Source organism: Mobula birostris, chromosome 20 (genome assembly GCF_030028105.1).
Source record: "Mobula birostris isolate sMobBir1 chromosome 20, sMobBir1.hap1, whole genome shotgun sequence".
NCBI lineage: Eukaryota > Metazoa > Chordata > Chondrichthyes > Myliobatiformes > Myliobatidae > Mobula > Mobula birostris.
The window spans coordinates 43972386-43991402 of NC_092389.1; the positions used below are offsets into that span (position 1 = coordinate 43972386).

Below are 19017 nucleotides of genomic sequence, written 5' to 3' on the forward strand. Positions count from 1 at the left end.
CACACGAAACCACCACGGTGGGCTTCACAGCTGAACAGGTGAGAAGACAGCTGAAACGTCTCAACCCAAACAACGCTGCAGGACCGGATGGTGTCAGTACCAGGGTGCTTAAAGCCTGTGCCCCTCAGCTATGTGGAGTACTTCGCCATGTATTCAACATGAGCCTGAGGCTCCGGAGGGTTCCTGTACTGTGGAAGACATCCTGCCTCGCCCTGTGCCAAAGACGCTGCGCCCCAGCGGCCTCAATGACTACAGACCGGTGGCATTGACCTCCCACATTGTGAAGACCCTGGAGAGACTTGTTCTGGAGCTGCTCCGGCCTATGGTCAGGCCACACTTAGATCTCCTCCAGTTCGCCTACCAGCCCCGACTAGGAGTTGAGGATGCCATCGTCTACCTGCTGAACCGTGTCTACGCCCACCTGGACAAACCAGCGAGCACTGTGAGGGTCATGTTTTTTGACTTCTCCAGTGCGTTCAACACCATCCGCCCTGCTCTGCTGGAGGAGAAGCTGACAGCGATGCAAGTGGATGCTTCCCTGGTATCATGGATTCTTGATTACCTGACTGGCAGACCACAGTATGTGTGCTTGCAACACTGTGTGTCCGACAGAGTGATCAGCAACACTGGGGCTCCACAGGGGACTGTCTAGTCTCCCTTTCTCTTCACCATTTACACCTCAAACTTCAACTACTGCACAGAGTCTTGTCATCTTCAGAAGTTTTCAGATGACTCTGCCATAGTTGGATGTATCAGCAAGGGAGATGAGGCTGAGTACACGGCTATGGTAGGAAACTTTGTCACATGGTGTGAGCAGAATTATCTGCAGCTTAATGTGAAAAAGACTAAGGAGCTGGTGGCAGACCTGAGGAGAGCTAAGGTACCAGTGACCCCTGTTTTCATCCAGGAGGTCAGTGTGGACATGGTGGAGGATTACAAATACCTGGGGATACGAATTGACAATAAACTGGACTGGTCAAAGAACACTGAGGCTGTCTACAAGAAGGGTCAGAGCCGTCTCTATTTCCTGAAGAGACTGAGGTCCTTTAACATCTGCTGGACGATGCTGAGGATGTTCTACGAGTTTGTGGTGGCCAGTGCGATCATGTTTGCTGTTGTGTGCTGGGGTAGCAGGCTGAGCGTAGCAGACACCAACAGAATCAACAAACGCATCCGTAAGGCCAGTGATGTTGTGGGGATGGAACTGGACTCTCTCACGGTGGTGTCTGAAAAGAGGATGCTGTCTAAGTTGCATGCCATCTTGGACAATGTCTCCCATCCACCACATAATGTACTGGGTGGGCACAAGAGTACATTCAGCCAGAGACTCATTCCTTCAAGATGCAGCACAGAGCGTCATAGGAAGTCATTCCTGCCTGTGGCCATCAAACTTTACAACTCCTCCCTTGGAGGGTCAGACACCCTAAGCCAATAGGCTGGTCCTGGACTTATTCATAATTTACTGGCATAATTTACATATTACTATTTAACTATTTATGGTTCTATTACTATTTATTATTTATGGTGCAACTGTAACAAAAACCAATTTCCCCCGGGATCAATAAAGTATGACTATGACTATTTCCATAAATGTTGCCCGAGTTCCTCCAGCAGTTTGTGCGTGTTGCTGAATTGAATTTATATAATCTGGGAGCCACAGTAGAACTTCGGACTTGGAATGGTCACTTACATTTGTAAGCTATTTTATTCCAAATTTCAACCTCCTCACTCACACAAAAAAAACATGCTGCATACAAATGAATTTCTAGGGCAACAATCAACTCGAACAAGAATTATAGCTGTTATCGTTCAGGATTAATCATTTTAAGAATCCAAATTTGTACACCTTTTAGTTACCAGCTTTTCCTATCCTTAAACATTAATCAAACTCCTGGCAGCAATTCAAGAGTCTCGCTGCCATGTTTCTTCACCCAGTTTACTAATTGAGATATAGATTTATTCTGAATCGGCTGGAACAATTCACAAAATAAAATCTTTACTAAAGTGCATTTATCATTTCAATAACCAAAGTTGAATCCCTTTTATTTTTCTTTATGTAACCCATTTCCAAGAAAAGGATTACAACCAAAATTCAACACGTGTTAGATTTGGAAGCAGACCACAACAAAAATAATTTATTAACAGCCAGATTTTTGGCTACATTACCAGATAATCAAGGCATATTTCTCGATTTACAGCAACCACAGCATCAAAATTAGAAATAGTTGACAAAATTACATTAAATATTTGATAGTGAATTGTAAAAAAATTCCATGTATTTTTGAACAAGAAAATCAGCTAGTACCTGTCCAGAACCATCAAACACTCCTCATACGCTAACCTTTTTCATTCCTGGGATCATACTCATAAACTAGCTCTGGATGCCTCCAATGCCAGCACATTCTTTCTAAGCCTTTGGTAAGGTCCCACATAGGAGGTCAGTGGGCAAAATTAGAGCAAATGGTATTGGGGGTAGGGTACTGACATGGATAGAAAATTGGTTGGCAGACAGGAAACACAGTAGGGATTAATGGGTCCTTTTCAGAATGGCAGGCAGTGACTAGTGGGGTACCGCAAGGCTCGGTGCTGGGACCGCAGCTATTTACAATATACATTAATGATTTAGATGAAGGGATTAAAAGTGACATTAGCAAATTTGCCGATGATACAAAGCTGGGTGGCAGTGTGAAATGTGAGGAAGATGTTATGAGAATGCAGGGTGACTTGGACAGGCTGGGTGAGTGGGCAGATGCAGTTTATTGTGGATAAATGTGAGGTTCTCCACTTTGGTGGCAAGAACAGGAAGGCAGATTACTATCTGAATGGTGTCAAGTTAGGAAAAGAGGAAGTACAACGAGATCTAGGTGTCCTTGTTCATCAGTCACTGAAAGTAAGCATGCAGGTACAGCAGGCAATGAAGAAAGCTAATGGCATGTTGGCCTTCATAACAAGGGGAGTTGAGTATAGGAGCAAAGAGGTCCTTCTGCAGTTGGACAGGACCCTGGTGAGACCACACCTGGAGTATTGTGTACAGTTTTGGTCTCCAAGTTTGAGGAAGGACATTCTAGCTATTGAGGGAGTGCAGCGTAGGTTCACAAGGTTAATTCCCAGGATGGCGGGACTGTCATATGTTGAAAGATTGGAGCGACTGGGCTTGTATACACTGGAATTTAGAAGGATGAGAGGGGATCTGATTTGAAACATATAAGATTATTAAGGGATTGGACACACTCGAGGCAGGAAACATGTTTCCAATGTTGGGGGAGTCCAGAACCAGAGGCCACAGTTTAAGAATAAGGGGTAGACAACTTAGAATGGAGTTGAGAAAAAACTTTTTCACACAGAGGGTTGTGGTTCTGTGGAATGCTCTGCCTCAGAAGGCAGTGAAGGCCAATTCTCTGGATTCTTTCAAGAAAGAGTTAGATAGCGCTCTTAACGATAACAGAGTCAAGGGATATGGGGAGAAGGCAGGAACGGGGTACTGATTGTGGATGATCAGCCATGATCACAGTGAATGGCGGTGCTGGCTCGAAGGGCTGAATGGCCTACTCTTGCACCTATTGTCTATTGCCTTAGATATGGGGCCCAAAACTGCTCACAATACTACGAACGTGATCTGACAAATGCCCCAGCATTAAATTCTGTATTTATATACTAGACCTCGCAAAACGAATGCCAACATTGTATTGGCCTTCCTTACCACCGACTCAACCTGAAAATTAACTTTTCGGAAACAATGCACTAGGACCCACAAGAAATACAAAATCTTTTAATAGATTAGGGAATCATTTATTATTAAATTGGGCTTTTACCCGGGAATTATGATGATTTTCACATTTTAATATTGGATGCAAGTATACAATTCTATACTCCTTATTACTCTTGATCATTAACTTTCCGACTTTAGAACAGTCAGCACTGATAACTATTGATTCACCTAACACCTCGTAGTTAACATTTACCAGTTAGCTTTGGTGTTAAACCACACTTGAGCAGACCAGTAATCTGCTCTGTCTTTAGCAACATCGACCTGCCCACTGACATTTGAAAAAAAGTTTTCTGCCTGGTGCCAGAGCTTAAACTGGAAACTGTTAATTGAACCCTACATTCATCATCAGGATGTCGATGTTCATCATATTTCAAGACAACATGGTTTTATTACAAACATGAGAAAATCTGAGGTGCTGGAAATCCAAAGCAACACACACAAAATGCTGGAGAAATTCAGCAGGCCAGGCAGCATCTATGGAAATGAACAAACAGTCAACATTTCGGGCTGAGACCTTTCATCTTGATGAAGGGTCTCAGCCAGAAATGTCGACTGATTACTCCTTCCTGAGTTCCTTCAACATTTTGTGTGTTGCTATGGCTTTATTATCTAATTCTGTGAATTTTGCAAAATGATGCACTGAACTTCATTTACTGGAGTTACATGTACTTGGTGAAACAAAGATAACACTTGACAAAAATAATATTAAATACGAACTATCTAAAGGTGGTTGTCTCTGAAATCTGAGACAATGTGATGTGGTACACCCAATAAACTCAGTGCACCCCATCCATTTGTTCAGGTATTATCGTGCCCTCAGTTAATCAATCATATTTCACAACCGTCAAACTGCACACTTTCAGTGAACTTGTTATTAACAAAATTTCATTGAATCTCTGAATTACTAATAAGATTATCTCCAGTGTCTTCTTTTGTAACCATCACATGACGAACGTCGAACTCTATGACGACCTACCAATGCTCACCACAAAAATCGAGGGGAGAAGACTGCAACTAGCAGGGCACTGTCTACGCCATCCCGAGCTACCTGCCAGCCTAGTCATCATATGGGAGCCCAAGCATGGGAGGATGAACCCTGGGCACCCTCCCAAGACTCTGGTCAACACGCTCCTAGAAGACAGCGGTGCAGCTAATGTAGATGAGCTGAACACACTGATGAGGGAGAGGGAGAAGTGGAGAGTCTGTCATCGTGCCCAACGCCGGCCCCCTAGGCCTGAGTCGACGTAGTCGAGTTTGTAACAAAATACATCTCAGAAGTACTAAATGATAAGCATGACAGTTATCAATCAATTGTAACCGTATCTGTCACAAACTGTAATAACAGCTACTTATGCAAGTGAAGATCACCACATATCGCTCTGACCACCTTGTTTCATCATGGCTCAAGTGCCAGAATAGACCTTCTAAACAGTGGCCATTTTTGCAGCATGTTTAGGATGCTCTGCTCTGCCTTCAAGCACTAAAATTTGCACGTCTCAGAAATCTTTCTGTAAGAGTTTAACTACACCGGTTTACCTTTGACTTCTCAGAACATTTTGCCTCCACCAGGATTTAACCCTTATTGTTTTTGTACATTTTTATACACATTCATAAGCACTCAATAATGGAGAAAAACAGCATAAAAGAGTTATACAAGTCACAAGATCACATTTTTAAAAACAGATACTGCCTTTACATCAACACTTACCTGAGTGAATAAGCATGTGCTGTTTGAGGTTCTGGATGCGCGTGAACCTAGCACCACATGTAGGACACTGAAAAGGCTTATTAGGACCATTTGGACTGGGTCTTTCTGTGCCACTTGTGGAAGGGTTTATGTAGAGCTGGTAGGAATACTGCCCACTCTCCAGCCTAGAAAGATCAGAGAACATCACTGTAAAAGTGCAACCATTCAACAGAGAAGTGAACTAATTCTTTGCTTTATCAAAAAACTAAACACTTAAGAGCACATTTAAAAGAGGTATAATGTCTAATTTTGATCAAGGATGTATACTCTCCCTCTGCAATACATAAAATTGAGTTTACTGAAAATAAAATATACACAAGGTCAATGACATGAAACAGTAACTGTTTCTTTCTCTGCAAATGTCCAATTGTGTATATTCTATCTGTATTTCAAATTTCCAGCTTCCACAGTATTTTGCATGTTAGCCAGCACACCAAACTGAACATAGAATGCAGAACTCAGTATGTATTGAAATTATCACTATAAACAACTTCTTCTCAATTTTCCAAAAGCAGCATACATTGTCTAAGAGCAACTGGACAGGAATAACTAAAATTAAGTTGTACTGAAATCAAATGATAATTACCATTATTCAAACTTTGCATACTTGGTACAACTTTATATATGCAATCGCCTAGAGCAACAATCAGTAAAAGATGATTTCCCTACGTAGTTCTTATATTAGTGAGATCAAATATTAACTGAAATCCCAAGGTCAAAACAACCAGCACTACTAAAAAAAAGTCATCTTGTTCCCTGCATACTGCAGCTTAATGTTGTGCTTTTCTCTCCACGGATGCTGCCTAACTCACTTAATATTTCCAGTACTTTCTCCTTTTTTATTTCAGAATTGAACTATCTAGTTTGCATTTGGGTGACATCTTTAAAAGTGGCCAATTAGTCACCCCCCGCTATATACTTCAGCTTTTCCAACATTTTGTGGTCTATATCCCATCGTGTATCAAATTTCACATAACCCTTTGTTACTTTGTTAATGATCTAGTGCTCATGTACTAACAGCTCAAAATTTAATCCTCCGATGTAAATACTATGTTGTACCTGTCTACAAGAAGGGTCAGAGCCGTCTCTATTTCCTGAGGAGACTGAGGTCCTTTAACATCTGCCGGATGATGCTGAGGATGTTCTACGAGTCTGTGGTGGCCAGTGCTATCATGTTTGCTGTTGTGTGCTGGGGCAGCAGGCTGAGGGTAGCAGACACCAACAGAATCAACAAACTCATTCGTAAGGCCAGTGATGTTGTGGGGATGGAACTGGACTCTCTGACGGTGGTGTCTGAAAAGAGGATGCTGTCTAAGTTGCATGCCATCTTGGACAATGTCTCCCATCCACTGCATAATGTACTGGTTGGGCACAGGAGTACACTCAGCCAGAGACTCATTCCACCAAGATGCAACACTGAGCATCATAGGAAGTCATTCCTGCCTGTGGCCATCAAACTTTACAACTCCTCCCTTGGAGGGTCAGACACCCTGAGCCAATAGGCTGGTCCTGGACTTATTTCCTGGCATAATTTACATATTACTATTTAATTATTTATGGTTTTATTACTAATTATTTATGGTGCAACCGTAACAAAAACCAATTTTCCTCGGGATCAATAAAGTATGACTATGACTACCCATAAATCTAAGCCCCAACTCCATAAATTCTGTACTTTGTCCATAGCATCTTGAGCATCCTTCTCCTCCTCCATCTATTAAAAAAAATCCTCCTGTTGCACTCCCTAAATTATATGGAGATATTATTTCATCTCAAAACTAATTAATGTTGTTAAATGAATCTGTCATTCCAGATTTACTTTAACCATCTGATCACGCTAAATAGAATCAATTTACTGATCTGAAAACATATGTCGACCATGAGATGAACAAGCAATTATCCTCCAATTTACTTAAGAAATGCTTTAATGATCCAGTCACTACACTACAGCAAGTGCACTTTGTTGTTTTATAGGGTTAGGGCACAGGGCTCCTTAAAGCAGTTTAGAGAAAGACTAGTAAAATATACGCAATAGTATTTTTCATCATATAATACTCATCTTGTAAAACAATGCACAAGGAAATGTATTTTGAACAATGCTGTGGAATATCCACCAGAATCAAGAAGTGTACTAATTCTCATTCTTAATGAACATCAGATAATTTGTCACCTTCCTCATTGGCTTTGGAGCTTGAGTTGATTTGTACTTAACTTGTGTTGTAAATGCACCGTATTAATAGGTAATTTATTTGTGGTAATATTACTTTTTGCATTGTGAGTTATAAATACTGTGTCGTGTACCTTGGTCCAGAGGAACTTTGCTCATTTGGCAGTATATACGTATATGATTGAATGACTAACTTGAACAAGGAAATTTGGCATATAAAATTTCTACAGGGAAAGTAGGTATGATGCAGCCAGAGCCTTCTGACTTGCATGTGTTGATTTTAATTATACAACCATCTGAATGAACACATCAGAAAACTAACTTTTAGACAGAGATTTTCACAACTGACAATTGTATTTTATTCAGTTTTAAAAACCACTGACTGCTACTTCATCTCATTATATTACTCTCTAGTCGGCTTGAACTAAGCCCTTGTGTGTACAAAGACTACCTACCTATCATCATCATCTGGGTGATTGTTGGCATTGGAAGTGCCTTGAAGTGTTGGTAGCCCTTCTGTAACTCCTTCATCTACTGAACCTGTTTAGAGCAAAAAGTAAATGACACTGAACATTTAATAGGACAATAACTTACAAGTGATCCGCTGTACTTGAGTTTTGCAATGAAAGCAAATATTGCTTAAAAATCAACACATTGTAATTGGAATTTCACACTGTGCCAATTTGATAATAATTCACTAAAGCAGATTAATAAAATACAACAAATCTACACACTTCATGCTTAACCAATGCAAAAAAGAAAACAAATATTCGTAAGTGTTTTGCACAGGCATTAATGACAGTATTAAATAATGTTGTGAAATCCACCACAATCAGCAGATGTGAAGAAACACTGGTTCTCAACCAGAAAAGACAAACTTGATTGATGAAAATGACCGTGAGATCCAGAAATTAATAGTCATAAACACAAAACATTCTTGGACTGACTTCTGAAATTTGAGATTCACCAAAGATCTTGCCATCTGAAACACAAGTTGAAAGTAGCGTCACAGATAAATAGGGTCGTAAAGAAAGCTTGTGGCACATTGGCCTTCCTAAATCAATGTATTGAGTACAGGAGAAGAGATGTTATGTTGAAGTGCTATAAGACATTGGTGAGGCATAACTTAGAATATTGTGTGCAGTTTTGGTCACCTACCTACAGGAAAGATGTAAACAAGGTTGGAAGAGTGCAGAAGAAAAGTTATAAGGAAAGATTGAATACGTCAGGGCAGTATTCTTTAGAATGTAGAAGATTTAGGAGTTTTGACAGAGGTATACAAAATTATGAGTGGTATAGACAGGCAAATTCAAGCAAGTTTTTTCCACTGAGGTTAGGTGGGGTGGGACTACAACCAGAGGTCATAGCTTACAGGTGAAAGGTGAAAAGTTTAAGGGGAACACAAGGGGAAACTTCTTCACTCAGAGGGTTGTGAGTGTGGAATGAGCTGCCAGCACCAGTGGTCCGTGCGAGCTCAATTTCAATGCTTCAGAGAAGTTTGGATAGGTACATGGATAGTTGGGATATGGAAGGCTATGGTCCAGGTGTAGGTCGTTGGGAATAGGCAGCTTAAATAGTTTTTGGCATGGAGTAGATGGGTAAGGGCCTGTTTCTGTGCTGTACTTCTCTATGATCCTATCTGGCAGGTGGGACAAGCATGAGAGGTCCAGCAAGAAGTTGATAACCACACGCGATTCATCCGGGCTATCAAGACTATCCATCATTCAAACAGCAAAGACCCACCCCATTCAGAGCTGAGAGTAGAGGAAAGTTCATCAAGGTGAAAAGCAGTTAGTGGCAACTGGAAGGAACATTTCAAAGATCTCCGCAGTTTTGAATCTACTGCAGATACTGGAACCCATCACAGAGCACAGCATGGGCTGCAATCTTTGCATTACACTATACCAATGTCATCATGGATGCAAAATGCTATTGAACAAGTAAACAAAAAGCCTCCAGAGCAGACAGAATCCCTGCTGAAGTGTTAAAACACGTCAGATAAATATCTCTTGCTCAAATTTATGTCCTTATCTGAGAAGAGGAAAAGATACTTGACAATCTCAGTAGATTCAAGAAAGGAGAAAAGTCTGATTGTAGTAATTCCTGAAAGTTTTTCTTGAAATGCTCCTCGTGGAAAGTCAATGCAAAGATCCTACTCCCAGCAGCCACAATGCCCCTCCCAGAGATGTAACATAAATGAATGGAATTTGTAGGTACAACACAGATTTTCACAACACTGAAAAATCTGAGAAAAAAAATGCAGAGGACAGAATCAACCTTTGTACATGGCTTTGCCTTCAGAAGAGCCTCCAACTATTGTCAGGAGACAGTGGTTATGCAGAATTCTCAACTTTAACTGTCCTTGGAAACGTGCTTTTGCTACACAAGCTGCAATCCTAGCCAACAGGTCCACCACATACCCCATCCCAGTGGAAATGAGGTGAAGCAGGCTGTGCCATCAAACTTAATCTTTGTTCTTGCCCCAATTTCACAATTTGTCTCCAATGTGTTTCCTGCCATTGACCTACAGGGAAAAGAGAATTCATTCAACTTTTAACATCTCCACTCCGGCGTCAGTTGTTGATCAACAGTAAGCAGATAAGAAAGCATATGTACAGATTTGAGTGCCGAGATTTACAAATTCTTTAACTGAAGCAAACTGGATCTCAAGGAAACAAAAGATCTCCTAACTTGTCCATATTGGACAACTCTACTTCTTTTCCCAATCATCCACTCCAACCACAGTTAAACACCACAATGAGATCCTTAGAAACTTGGATTAGTTTCAGTATCTCAAGTCAACCTCTCTGGCAGACATCAGTGACATAACTGACAAAAGTCATCAGCTCCAGGGTGCCAGCACAATCTTCAACAAACTGAAGAGCTTAAATCTAACATAAGCTACTAATCAACAGTGACCTTCACTTCTTGCCTGCTCCAGATACAAACGACAGTGGATACCACAAAGCACTAATGCTGTTTCAGCAAACTTTTCCAATTCAGTGACATAGATTTGTCTATGAATCCAATGCCCTGGCTCAGAATCTAGTGTGATTCAGCCTCTGATTACATGGCCCCATATCTGACACCAACTTCCCAAAAACTAACACTTAACCTTGAGCTCACAGTAAGCAACTTCCAGGAAGAACAAAGAACATATTCAAAGGATGTGCTGAAAATCTCCCTATAAAAATGTAACAACTCATGGGAATTCTTGGTCCTCAAGTGAATAAAGTGGAAGAATACAGTGGCATGCAGAAGTTTGGACACCCCTGGTCAAAATTTCTGTTACTGTGAATAGCGAAGCGAGTAAAAGATGAACCATTTTCCAAAAGGCATGAAGTTAAAGATGACACATTTCTTTAATATTTTAAGCAAGAAAACTTTTTTTATTTCCATCTTTTACAGTTTCAAAATAAGAAAAAAGGAAAGGGGCCCGAAGCAAAAGTTTGGGCACCCTGCATGGCAGTACTTTGTAACACTCCCTTTGGCAAGTAGCACAGCTTGTAAATGCTTTTTGTAGCCAGCTAAGAGTCTTTCAATTCTTGTTTGGGGGATTTTTGCCCATTCTTCCTTGCAAAAGACTTCTAGTTCTGTGAGATTCTTGGGCCACCTTGCATGCACTGCTCTTTTGAGGTCTATCCACAGATTCTCGATGATGTTTAGGTCAGGGGACTATGACGGCCATGGCAAAACCTCCAGCTTGCGCCTCGAGGCAGTCCATTGTGGATCTTGAGGTGCGTTTAGGTTCATTATCCTGTTGTAGAAGCCATCCTCTTTTCATCTTCGGCTTTTTTTACAGACGGTGTGATGTTTGCTTCCAGAATTTGCTGGTATTTAATTGAATTCATTCTTACCTCTACCAGAAAATGTTCCCCATGCTACTGACTGCAACACAAGCCCAAAGCATGATCGATCTACCCTCATACTTAACAGTTGGAGAGGGGTTCTTTTCATGAAATTCTGCACCTTTTTTTCTCCAAACATACCTTTGCTCATTGCAGCCAAAAAGTACTATTCAAAAGGTTCAAAGAAACATCTAAACAAGCCTGATGCATTTTGGAAACAAGTCCTGTGGACTGATGAAGTTAAAATAGAACATTTTGGCTGCAATGAGCAAAGATATGTTCGGAGAAAAAAGGGTGCAGAATTTCATGAAAAGAACACCTCTCCAACTGTTAAGCACGGGAGTGGATCAATCATGCTTTGGGCTTGTGTTGCAGCCAGTGGCACGGGGAACATTTACTGGTAGAGGGAAGAATGAATTCAATTAAATACCAGCAAATTCTGGAAGTAAACATCACACTGCCTGTAAAACAGTCAAAGATGAAAAGAGGATGGCTTCTATAACAGGATAATGATTCTAAACCCAACTCAAAATCCACAATGGACTACCTCAAAAGGCGCAAGCTGAAGGTTTTACCATGGCCCTTACAGTCCCCTGACCTAAACATCATCGAGAATCTGTGGATAGACCTCAAAAGAGCAGTGCATGCAAGATAGCCCAAGAATCTCACAGAACTAGAAGCCTTTTGCAAGGAAGAATGGTCAAAAATCCCCCAAACAAGAATTGAAAGACTCTTAGCTGGCTACAGAAAGCGTTCACAAGCTGTGATACTTGCCAAAGGGGGTGTTACTAAGTACTGCCTTGCAGGGTGCCCAAACTGTTGCTTCGGGCCCTTTTCCTTTTTTGTTATTTTGAAACTGTAAACTATGGAAATAAAAAAGTTTTCTTGCTTAAAATATTAAAGAAATGTGTCACCTTTAACTTCATGCCTTTTGGAAATCAGTTAATCTTTTATTCGCCTAGCTATTCACAGTAACAGAAATTTTGACCGGGGTGCCCAAACTTTTGCATGTCACTGTATCTTGGAAAGACCTGAGCTTTCCAACCTCTAAGATGGTAAAACATGTAGAGGCATTGTGCAAACAAGGAATGTTGAACGTTCCAAACAAGATATCCACATTTTTTTTTAAATGAAGTACTACCTGCCCATTTCTCATGAGTCTTCGGTCACCTGACTAGGTGGTGGAATTAGGTCATCCATGACCTCAAGAAACTGCCCAACGTGTATAACATCTATTCTCTAGAAAAGGATATAGGGAGGATGGAAAAGATCGTATACGAAATCATAATAAATTACAAAGATGGCATGAAAATACTTCATAAAAACAATTATTTAACTGATAGATTTAGTTTTTTATAAAACAAGTACATGATTTAAAGAAATAATGCTTCAAAACATCACAGAGGGATTACTTCATCTCAACCTGTAGAGAATGAGTTACACTTAACCAAAGAACACTTGCCTTGCACAGTTTGGTTAACGTTAATTATAGCTTCCTTCCAAAACGTAAAATTTTAAAAAATGTCCGAAAGTATAAGGAGAGAAATCTGTTCAACACTGCTGTCTACAAAATGTTTACACAGGAAGTACCAGCACTATACATTGAGGAACTTGGTGTCAATGAATCCATTACCAGCTCAACATTCAGTTATAACATTTTGACAGTGACTTTCCAAATGTCATGTGAATAAAATAATGAAGAAATACTTGAGCTTACAGATTTTAAAAAAATTACAATAATTCTTAAGAATGTTTAGGTGAGAATTTAAATTAGGGCAACTCTACTGCTACCCTGGCAGTCAGTGCTTAACACGTGGGCAGGCTAGCCAGACTAACTGTGGATTGATAACCACCTGCAGCATGACCCAGTTTTGCAGTGAGTTGACAGCATTGTGATAAAAACAAAGGGCTCACTTGTCACTCCAACTGACTTGAAGGAAGACTATATTAGCTCAGCAGGTATTGCAAATAAACTTCATATACTCTGAGGGGAAAGAAGACAATCAACATGCAAATTACTTTTGTTTCTTCCTAATTAACTACAGCTAGGTATTGTTAATTGACTGCTCTACCCATTGCTGCTTTGTGTACAGCAAATAATCCACAAGTCACCTCAACCAGGGCTATGACACCTGAAGCGTCATGGAGATTTCAGAATGAGTTAATATAAGACTAAAGCATGAATATAATGGATAAGACTGAAGCCTGTTTGAAGTTCAGTAGTACATACCAATAGAAGATGATTGGGGACTAATCAATAAATCCTCCTGAGCCTGTTCACTTCCTGGTACAGTTTGATGGTCACTAAGTGAACTCTGTGATGCACTGACAGGCTGTGATACAAGGTCATGGCCTTCATCATCACTCAACCTTTCAACTTTGATCCTCACATCATCTTCTAGTATAGGGGGTGACGTTGCTTTTGTACTTTCACAGGCGGTGTACTCGGGCACCCGCCCCGTCACCTCAGTGTTTATGGGCTGTTCCACGACCCTCACACTTTCAGCTGACTTTGCTTTTTCGCTGAGAGTCCGACGCTCAGCACCCACAGGGTGTGTCCACTGAAATGACAGTGATGAGTCCACAGGTTGCTGGGTCCTATTGTCTGAAAAAGCCACCGAGGGGTTCACAACTTGAGAACAGTTGGGCTGTGCAGCAGATTCAGTGGGACTCTCTGGAGACATCATAATGAAGTTCTTCCGTTTTCGGCGAGATTCCCTGGGCTTACTTTTCTCAACAGAACTGCATTCTGAAGATACTGGAGACAGACTGTCATCATGAGACTGAACGATGCAAGCACTACTGTTCTCTTGAGGAAGTGAAGGAACAGGCCCTGGCGGATTACTGCTTGTATTCCACAGGATACTTGATTTCATGAACTCTGAACAGGTGTTGGCTACATGGAACATCTGCATATAGCTAGCAGCAGCCAAGACATCAATAATGTTCTCTGTATTTATGGCAAGTGTAGCAGTATATGCATACTCCAGCAATGGAGAAAATCCACTGACAGTTACATGATTCAAATCCAAAATGCACTCATCTGCATTCGATTGGTTTACAAGTTTTGCCCTGAAGAATTCACTGCAAGCAGCAAGGACCACTTTGTGGGCCCTGAAGACCTTGTCTTGGACCCGAATTGTCACATCACAGAAATGCCCTTCGTTGCGTAATTTATTTAACTTTCCCAGAAGCTCCTGACTGTGGACTGGAGAGTTGTGTGTGAAAGTTTTTAGACCCATTATTGTTCCTCACTGCGTTCAAAACGTTGAAGCACCTGAAGGAAAGACATTTGCATTTTATTTTGTATTTTCAAGTTCAATACAATCTCTGGCACATTAACTAGTTTGTTAGCCATCAAAAGAAACCCCACATTAAAATGTTAGTGCTGGGAAAATTGGTTGATATAACACTTTTACCAGGCAGCAACTTCACTACTGTGCTGTATATTAATTTTTTTAAATGCCTTGTCGTGACTGTGAATGAAGTCACTAGAGAGAGAGATGCAGCTTTATTTGGGACAAACGAGATGGAGAGAGTGACAGAGGAAGTGAGAGCAAGACACTCCCCATCCCAACATTACAGCACATTTTTATGTTGAAGAACAAAGGTAACAAGACTATTTCTACAGTTACAATGCCCTCATAATGCTTCTTCTGAGTTACATGTAGCTTTCCAAATTCCAGGGTCTTCCCACCAATGCAACTAAAATGAGTGTTCATTACTGTGGTCTCTGAGTCGTATTCATGCGACTGTTGATGCATTCATGCATATACAGACATATATGTCAGTTAACTGGGTGTTTCCTGGTCTGTAAATACTCTAAAATGCAGCTTTAGGAAGATCATTGAAATTACATTTCAAATTTAATCTACAATCCATATTCAGATCTGAAGGTTGGTTGCTGTTGAAATTAATATTTGCTATATACCTTAACTCCAGAACACACCTAATTCAGTAATTATCCTCATAAGAGCAACTTAATCTAATTTAATTTAATCCCAAACCTGAATACAAAGGATTATTCTATACAGCACCACAAGAACACAATTTAAATTCATTCTGAACAAATTTTAGGTCAAACTTTCAGAGATGAACTATTTATACTCGCTTCACCTTCTAGTAGAAAGATTACACCTTTTTTTTACAGTTCCCTTCACCGCCTATTTTAGTAATGCAACAAATCTACATTTAATGCCAGCTGGTATTACCTGTGCTATCTAGTAATCAAATTTTTACATGTGCACAATTGTATTCCAAATACTGTAATGGTGTGGGAGAAGACAGCACCATGCAAGTGATAACCAAATGCATACCGCCAAAAGATATGAAAGCATTAAAAACAAGATGATTTGCTTGATTCATGTATATTTTACAATCAGTTTGATGGTGAAATCCAGATGTAAGTCAGCCAATTACTATCCTGGTATACATACACAAGAAACTTTTATCATCTGGCTCAATTGCAATTGTTCACAGGTATGTCCAAATCACAAATAGAAAAATTTAACAGATCAGTCACCAGAAATGATGCAGGTGTTCAATGATGATTAACTGAATTAAAAAACCTTCATGCTCTGTTAAATTCACATTATTACACAATTCTTTTGGAACATTACTTTTGGAATACAGGATCAGAAGCTTAGTAAATGCGACTTCTTTATGCTTACTTTCAAAAGGCATTGGGAGCACATTCACTTTTGTAGCTCTGAAGCAGTGGCTGCATTGTCATGATTGAACTTGCCAGCTAGCGTCAGGCAATTTACTACGTTAATAAGCATCTTTAGTTAAAACTTTTGGTTTTGGTAGTACTGAAGTTCTTACTACTTTATGGTGGTAGATCAACCAAAGTAGCTGCAGCTTTCAAATCAAATCTAAACTTAACAACTTGAACCTCCATTGAACCATTCATGCACACATTTCACTGTTTCGTGTCTTGTTTGCTTGCTTGGAATTTTAACAGTGCCAATTGATTGAAAGTGGGAACTATTAGTCTGCACCATTCAGATCCTCTAAACCGTACTGTTTCCAGGACTCTTCTACTGGCCCCCTGATCTGCTCTTTTCCATCAATATAGCAAAATAATGCACCTTCACATTCCACAGCAGCAGAAATGTAACAGCAAGGATGACAGCAATTTGACCCAATGAAGTTATGCCACCTTTCTTGAAGGAATCGAGTTAATTCCATTCCTTAACAGATTCCTTGTAACTCTTCAAAGTAACCTCCCTTAGGAACCTATCCAACTCCCCATTGAAAGCTTTGATTGTATTTTCACAGCCTTAGAAGCAACAAGCTTAAATCGCAACCGCACACTGTGCCACTCTATTCACTTTGGTAACTATCAACTTTATCCAAACAACACACAGGTCAGAATGAGCAAAGATTACTCCCATACTCAGCTCAGAATTCACCAACAGTGCAGAGCAGTGAATCACCAGGAAGTGATCAGCAACAAGCACTCAGGTTTTCAACAAAGACTGAAATACATAAACTCGGGGAAGGGGGCAGCGAGTGTGGAAGAAAGTCTCAAAGTACATTTTTTTTCCCCCTAGCCAATGGGCTAAGAATGCTGATCAGGCTATGTTGCAATTGTGGTAAGGGGAGCATTGCACAAGGGCAGGTCACATGCTTTAATGATGCTGAGCTGTGACCTGGGACACCAGGTTAAACTCCCTACTTGGGTTTATCCAGTTCCCAAAACTGGGATCATTCTGTGGCTATCACCCCCCCCACACACACCACTCTGGGTCATCCTGTAGTCCCCCCCGCAACTAGTTCAATGCCCTCCACCCTCCCTGTCTGGGATCATCAAGTGCCCACCACTACCCTCTGCCTGGATTCATCCCATGCTCACTAACCACCCCCACCTGGGATCATCCCATGCCCAGTACCATTGCCAAAATATTATCCCATGTCACAAGTGATCATTCCATGCCACCCATCACCACACCAGGGATCACTATGCCCATCCTCTCCACCTGGGATTATCACTGTGCCTAACACCACACCCCACCCATCTGAGATCATCCCATTCTCACCCCCCCCCCACAAGCACAGACCTTATCTAGAATCATCCTGTGAACACTACCACACCACCCCCCCAAATCAGGAATCATTCCTGCCCATCACTACTACCTTCCACCTGGGATCATCTTGTGGCTACCAACACCCCCCCCCACACACACATCTGGGATCACTCCATGCCACCATACACCCATCTGGGCTCATCACGTACCCTTAACCACACCCCTCTTGTCTGGGATCATCACATGCCCACAACCGTACCCTCCCATCTGGGATCATCCCATGCCTATCAGCTGTCCGTCCCTGGATCATCCCTGCCCACTACTACTATCTTCCACTTGGGATCATCCCATGCCCACCACTACATCCCCAATCTGGGATCATCCCATGCCCATCAGCTGCCCCTCCCTGGATCATCTCTGCCCACCACTACTACTTCCCGCCTAGGATCATCCTGTGCCTATCACTTGCCCCTCCCCTGGACATCCCGTGCCCAGCACCCCTCTCCGCTCGGTACCATCCAGCCAAGTTGGATCATCTTACGCCCAGGGGAGGGGAAGGAACTGACCCACACTAAAGCCAAATCGGGTCGAGCCCCAAGCTCTGCCCCCAACCCCCGCCCAGGTTGGGCGCGGCCACGCCGTATCTGCTTCTCTCCTCTAAGGGTCCCAGACGACGGGTGGCCTTTTGTTGACGCCACAAGTGCCCGAGACACGGAACGACGGCGGTAACAGCAGAACCCCCTGGCCGCAGGCCCAGAGCCCAGGCCGCGGCTTGGGCTGTATTGGGAAGGGGGCGGGGGGGGGAGATGGTGATGGAAGGCCCAGGCCGAAGTGGCGGGGAAGAGGGTCGAGGCCCCGCGCTCCGGCGGCACGCTGACTCACCGTATGTGAGGGGAAAGGAAAGGGGAATTGAGTTGAGGTGACGGCAGCTCCCAAGCCCGGCGCCACCGCCGCCGCTGCTCCGCGCTGGCGTTTGTTTTGTTCCCGGCCTGCCCCGCGCGCCTGCGGCTGTCACTCAAAATGAGGGGCGTGGCTGGCAGGTGATCGGTCCGTGATTGACAGTCGTGCCTGGGAGTCCGGAGAGTGAGCACGCAGCAACTGCATTCACCTGGCGCCCGCACCTCCCTTCAATGTTTTGTACTGATGCAACGTTGCAATCGGCACACGTTCTGCGCCAAAGCTGTTGCGAATTGAAGAACTGAAAGTAACACACACAAAATACTGGAGGAACTCAGCAAATCAGACAGAGTCTATGGAGAGGAATAAACAGTAGATGTTTCGGGCCGAGACGCTTCATGAGGAATGGAATGGAAGAGGACTGTAGGGATAAATATCACGCTGGACTTATAGATGGGGTCTCAGTCCTTAACTGAATATATTTAACTCCGACGATTTAAAATCTCGCCAAATAATTTCAAGGAAAAATAACAGTAGTCAAAGTATTATTTCTGTACGTA

At 42.0% G+C, this 19017-nt stretch overlaps 1 protein-coding gene across 5 annotated transcripts in view; it reads right to left on the reverse strand.

Moving 5' to 3' along the window:
- zbtb44 (zinc finger and BTB domain containing 44) overlaps positions 1-18528 on the reverse strand; it is a 124571-nt gene extending 106043 nt beyond the window's left edge. For all 5 annotated transcript variants that reach the window (XM_072238541.1, XM_072238540.1, XM_072238539.1 and 2 more), the window contains exons 1-4: positions 18443-18528; positions 13762-14808; positions 8139-8223; positions 5478-5641 (exon numbers count right to left, since the gene is read on the reverse strand). In XM_072238541.1, the coding sequence (XP_072094642.1) occupies positions 5478-5641; positions 8139-8223; positions 13762-14773 (1261 nt within the window). In that variant the 5' untranslated portion in view covers positions 14774-14808; positions 18443-18528. The remainder of the gene's footprint in view (positions 1-5477; positions 5642-8138; positions 8224-13761; positions 14809-18442) is intronic.
- Between the last annotated feature and the right edge of the window lie 489 nt (positions 18529-19017).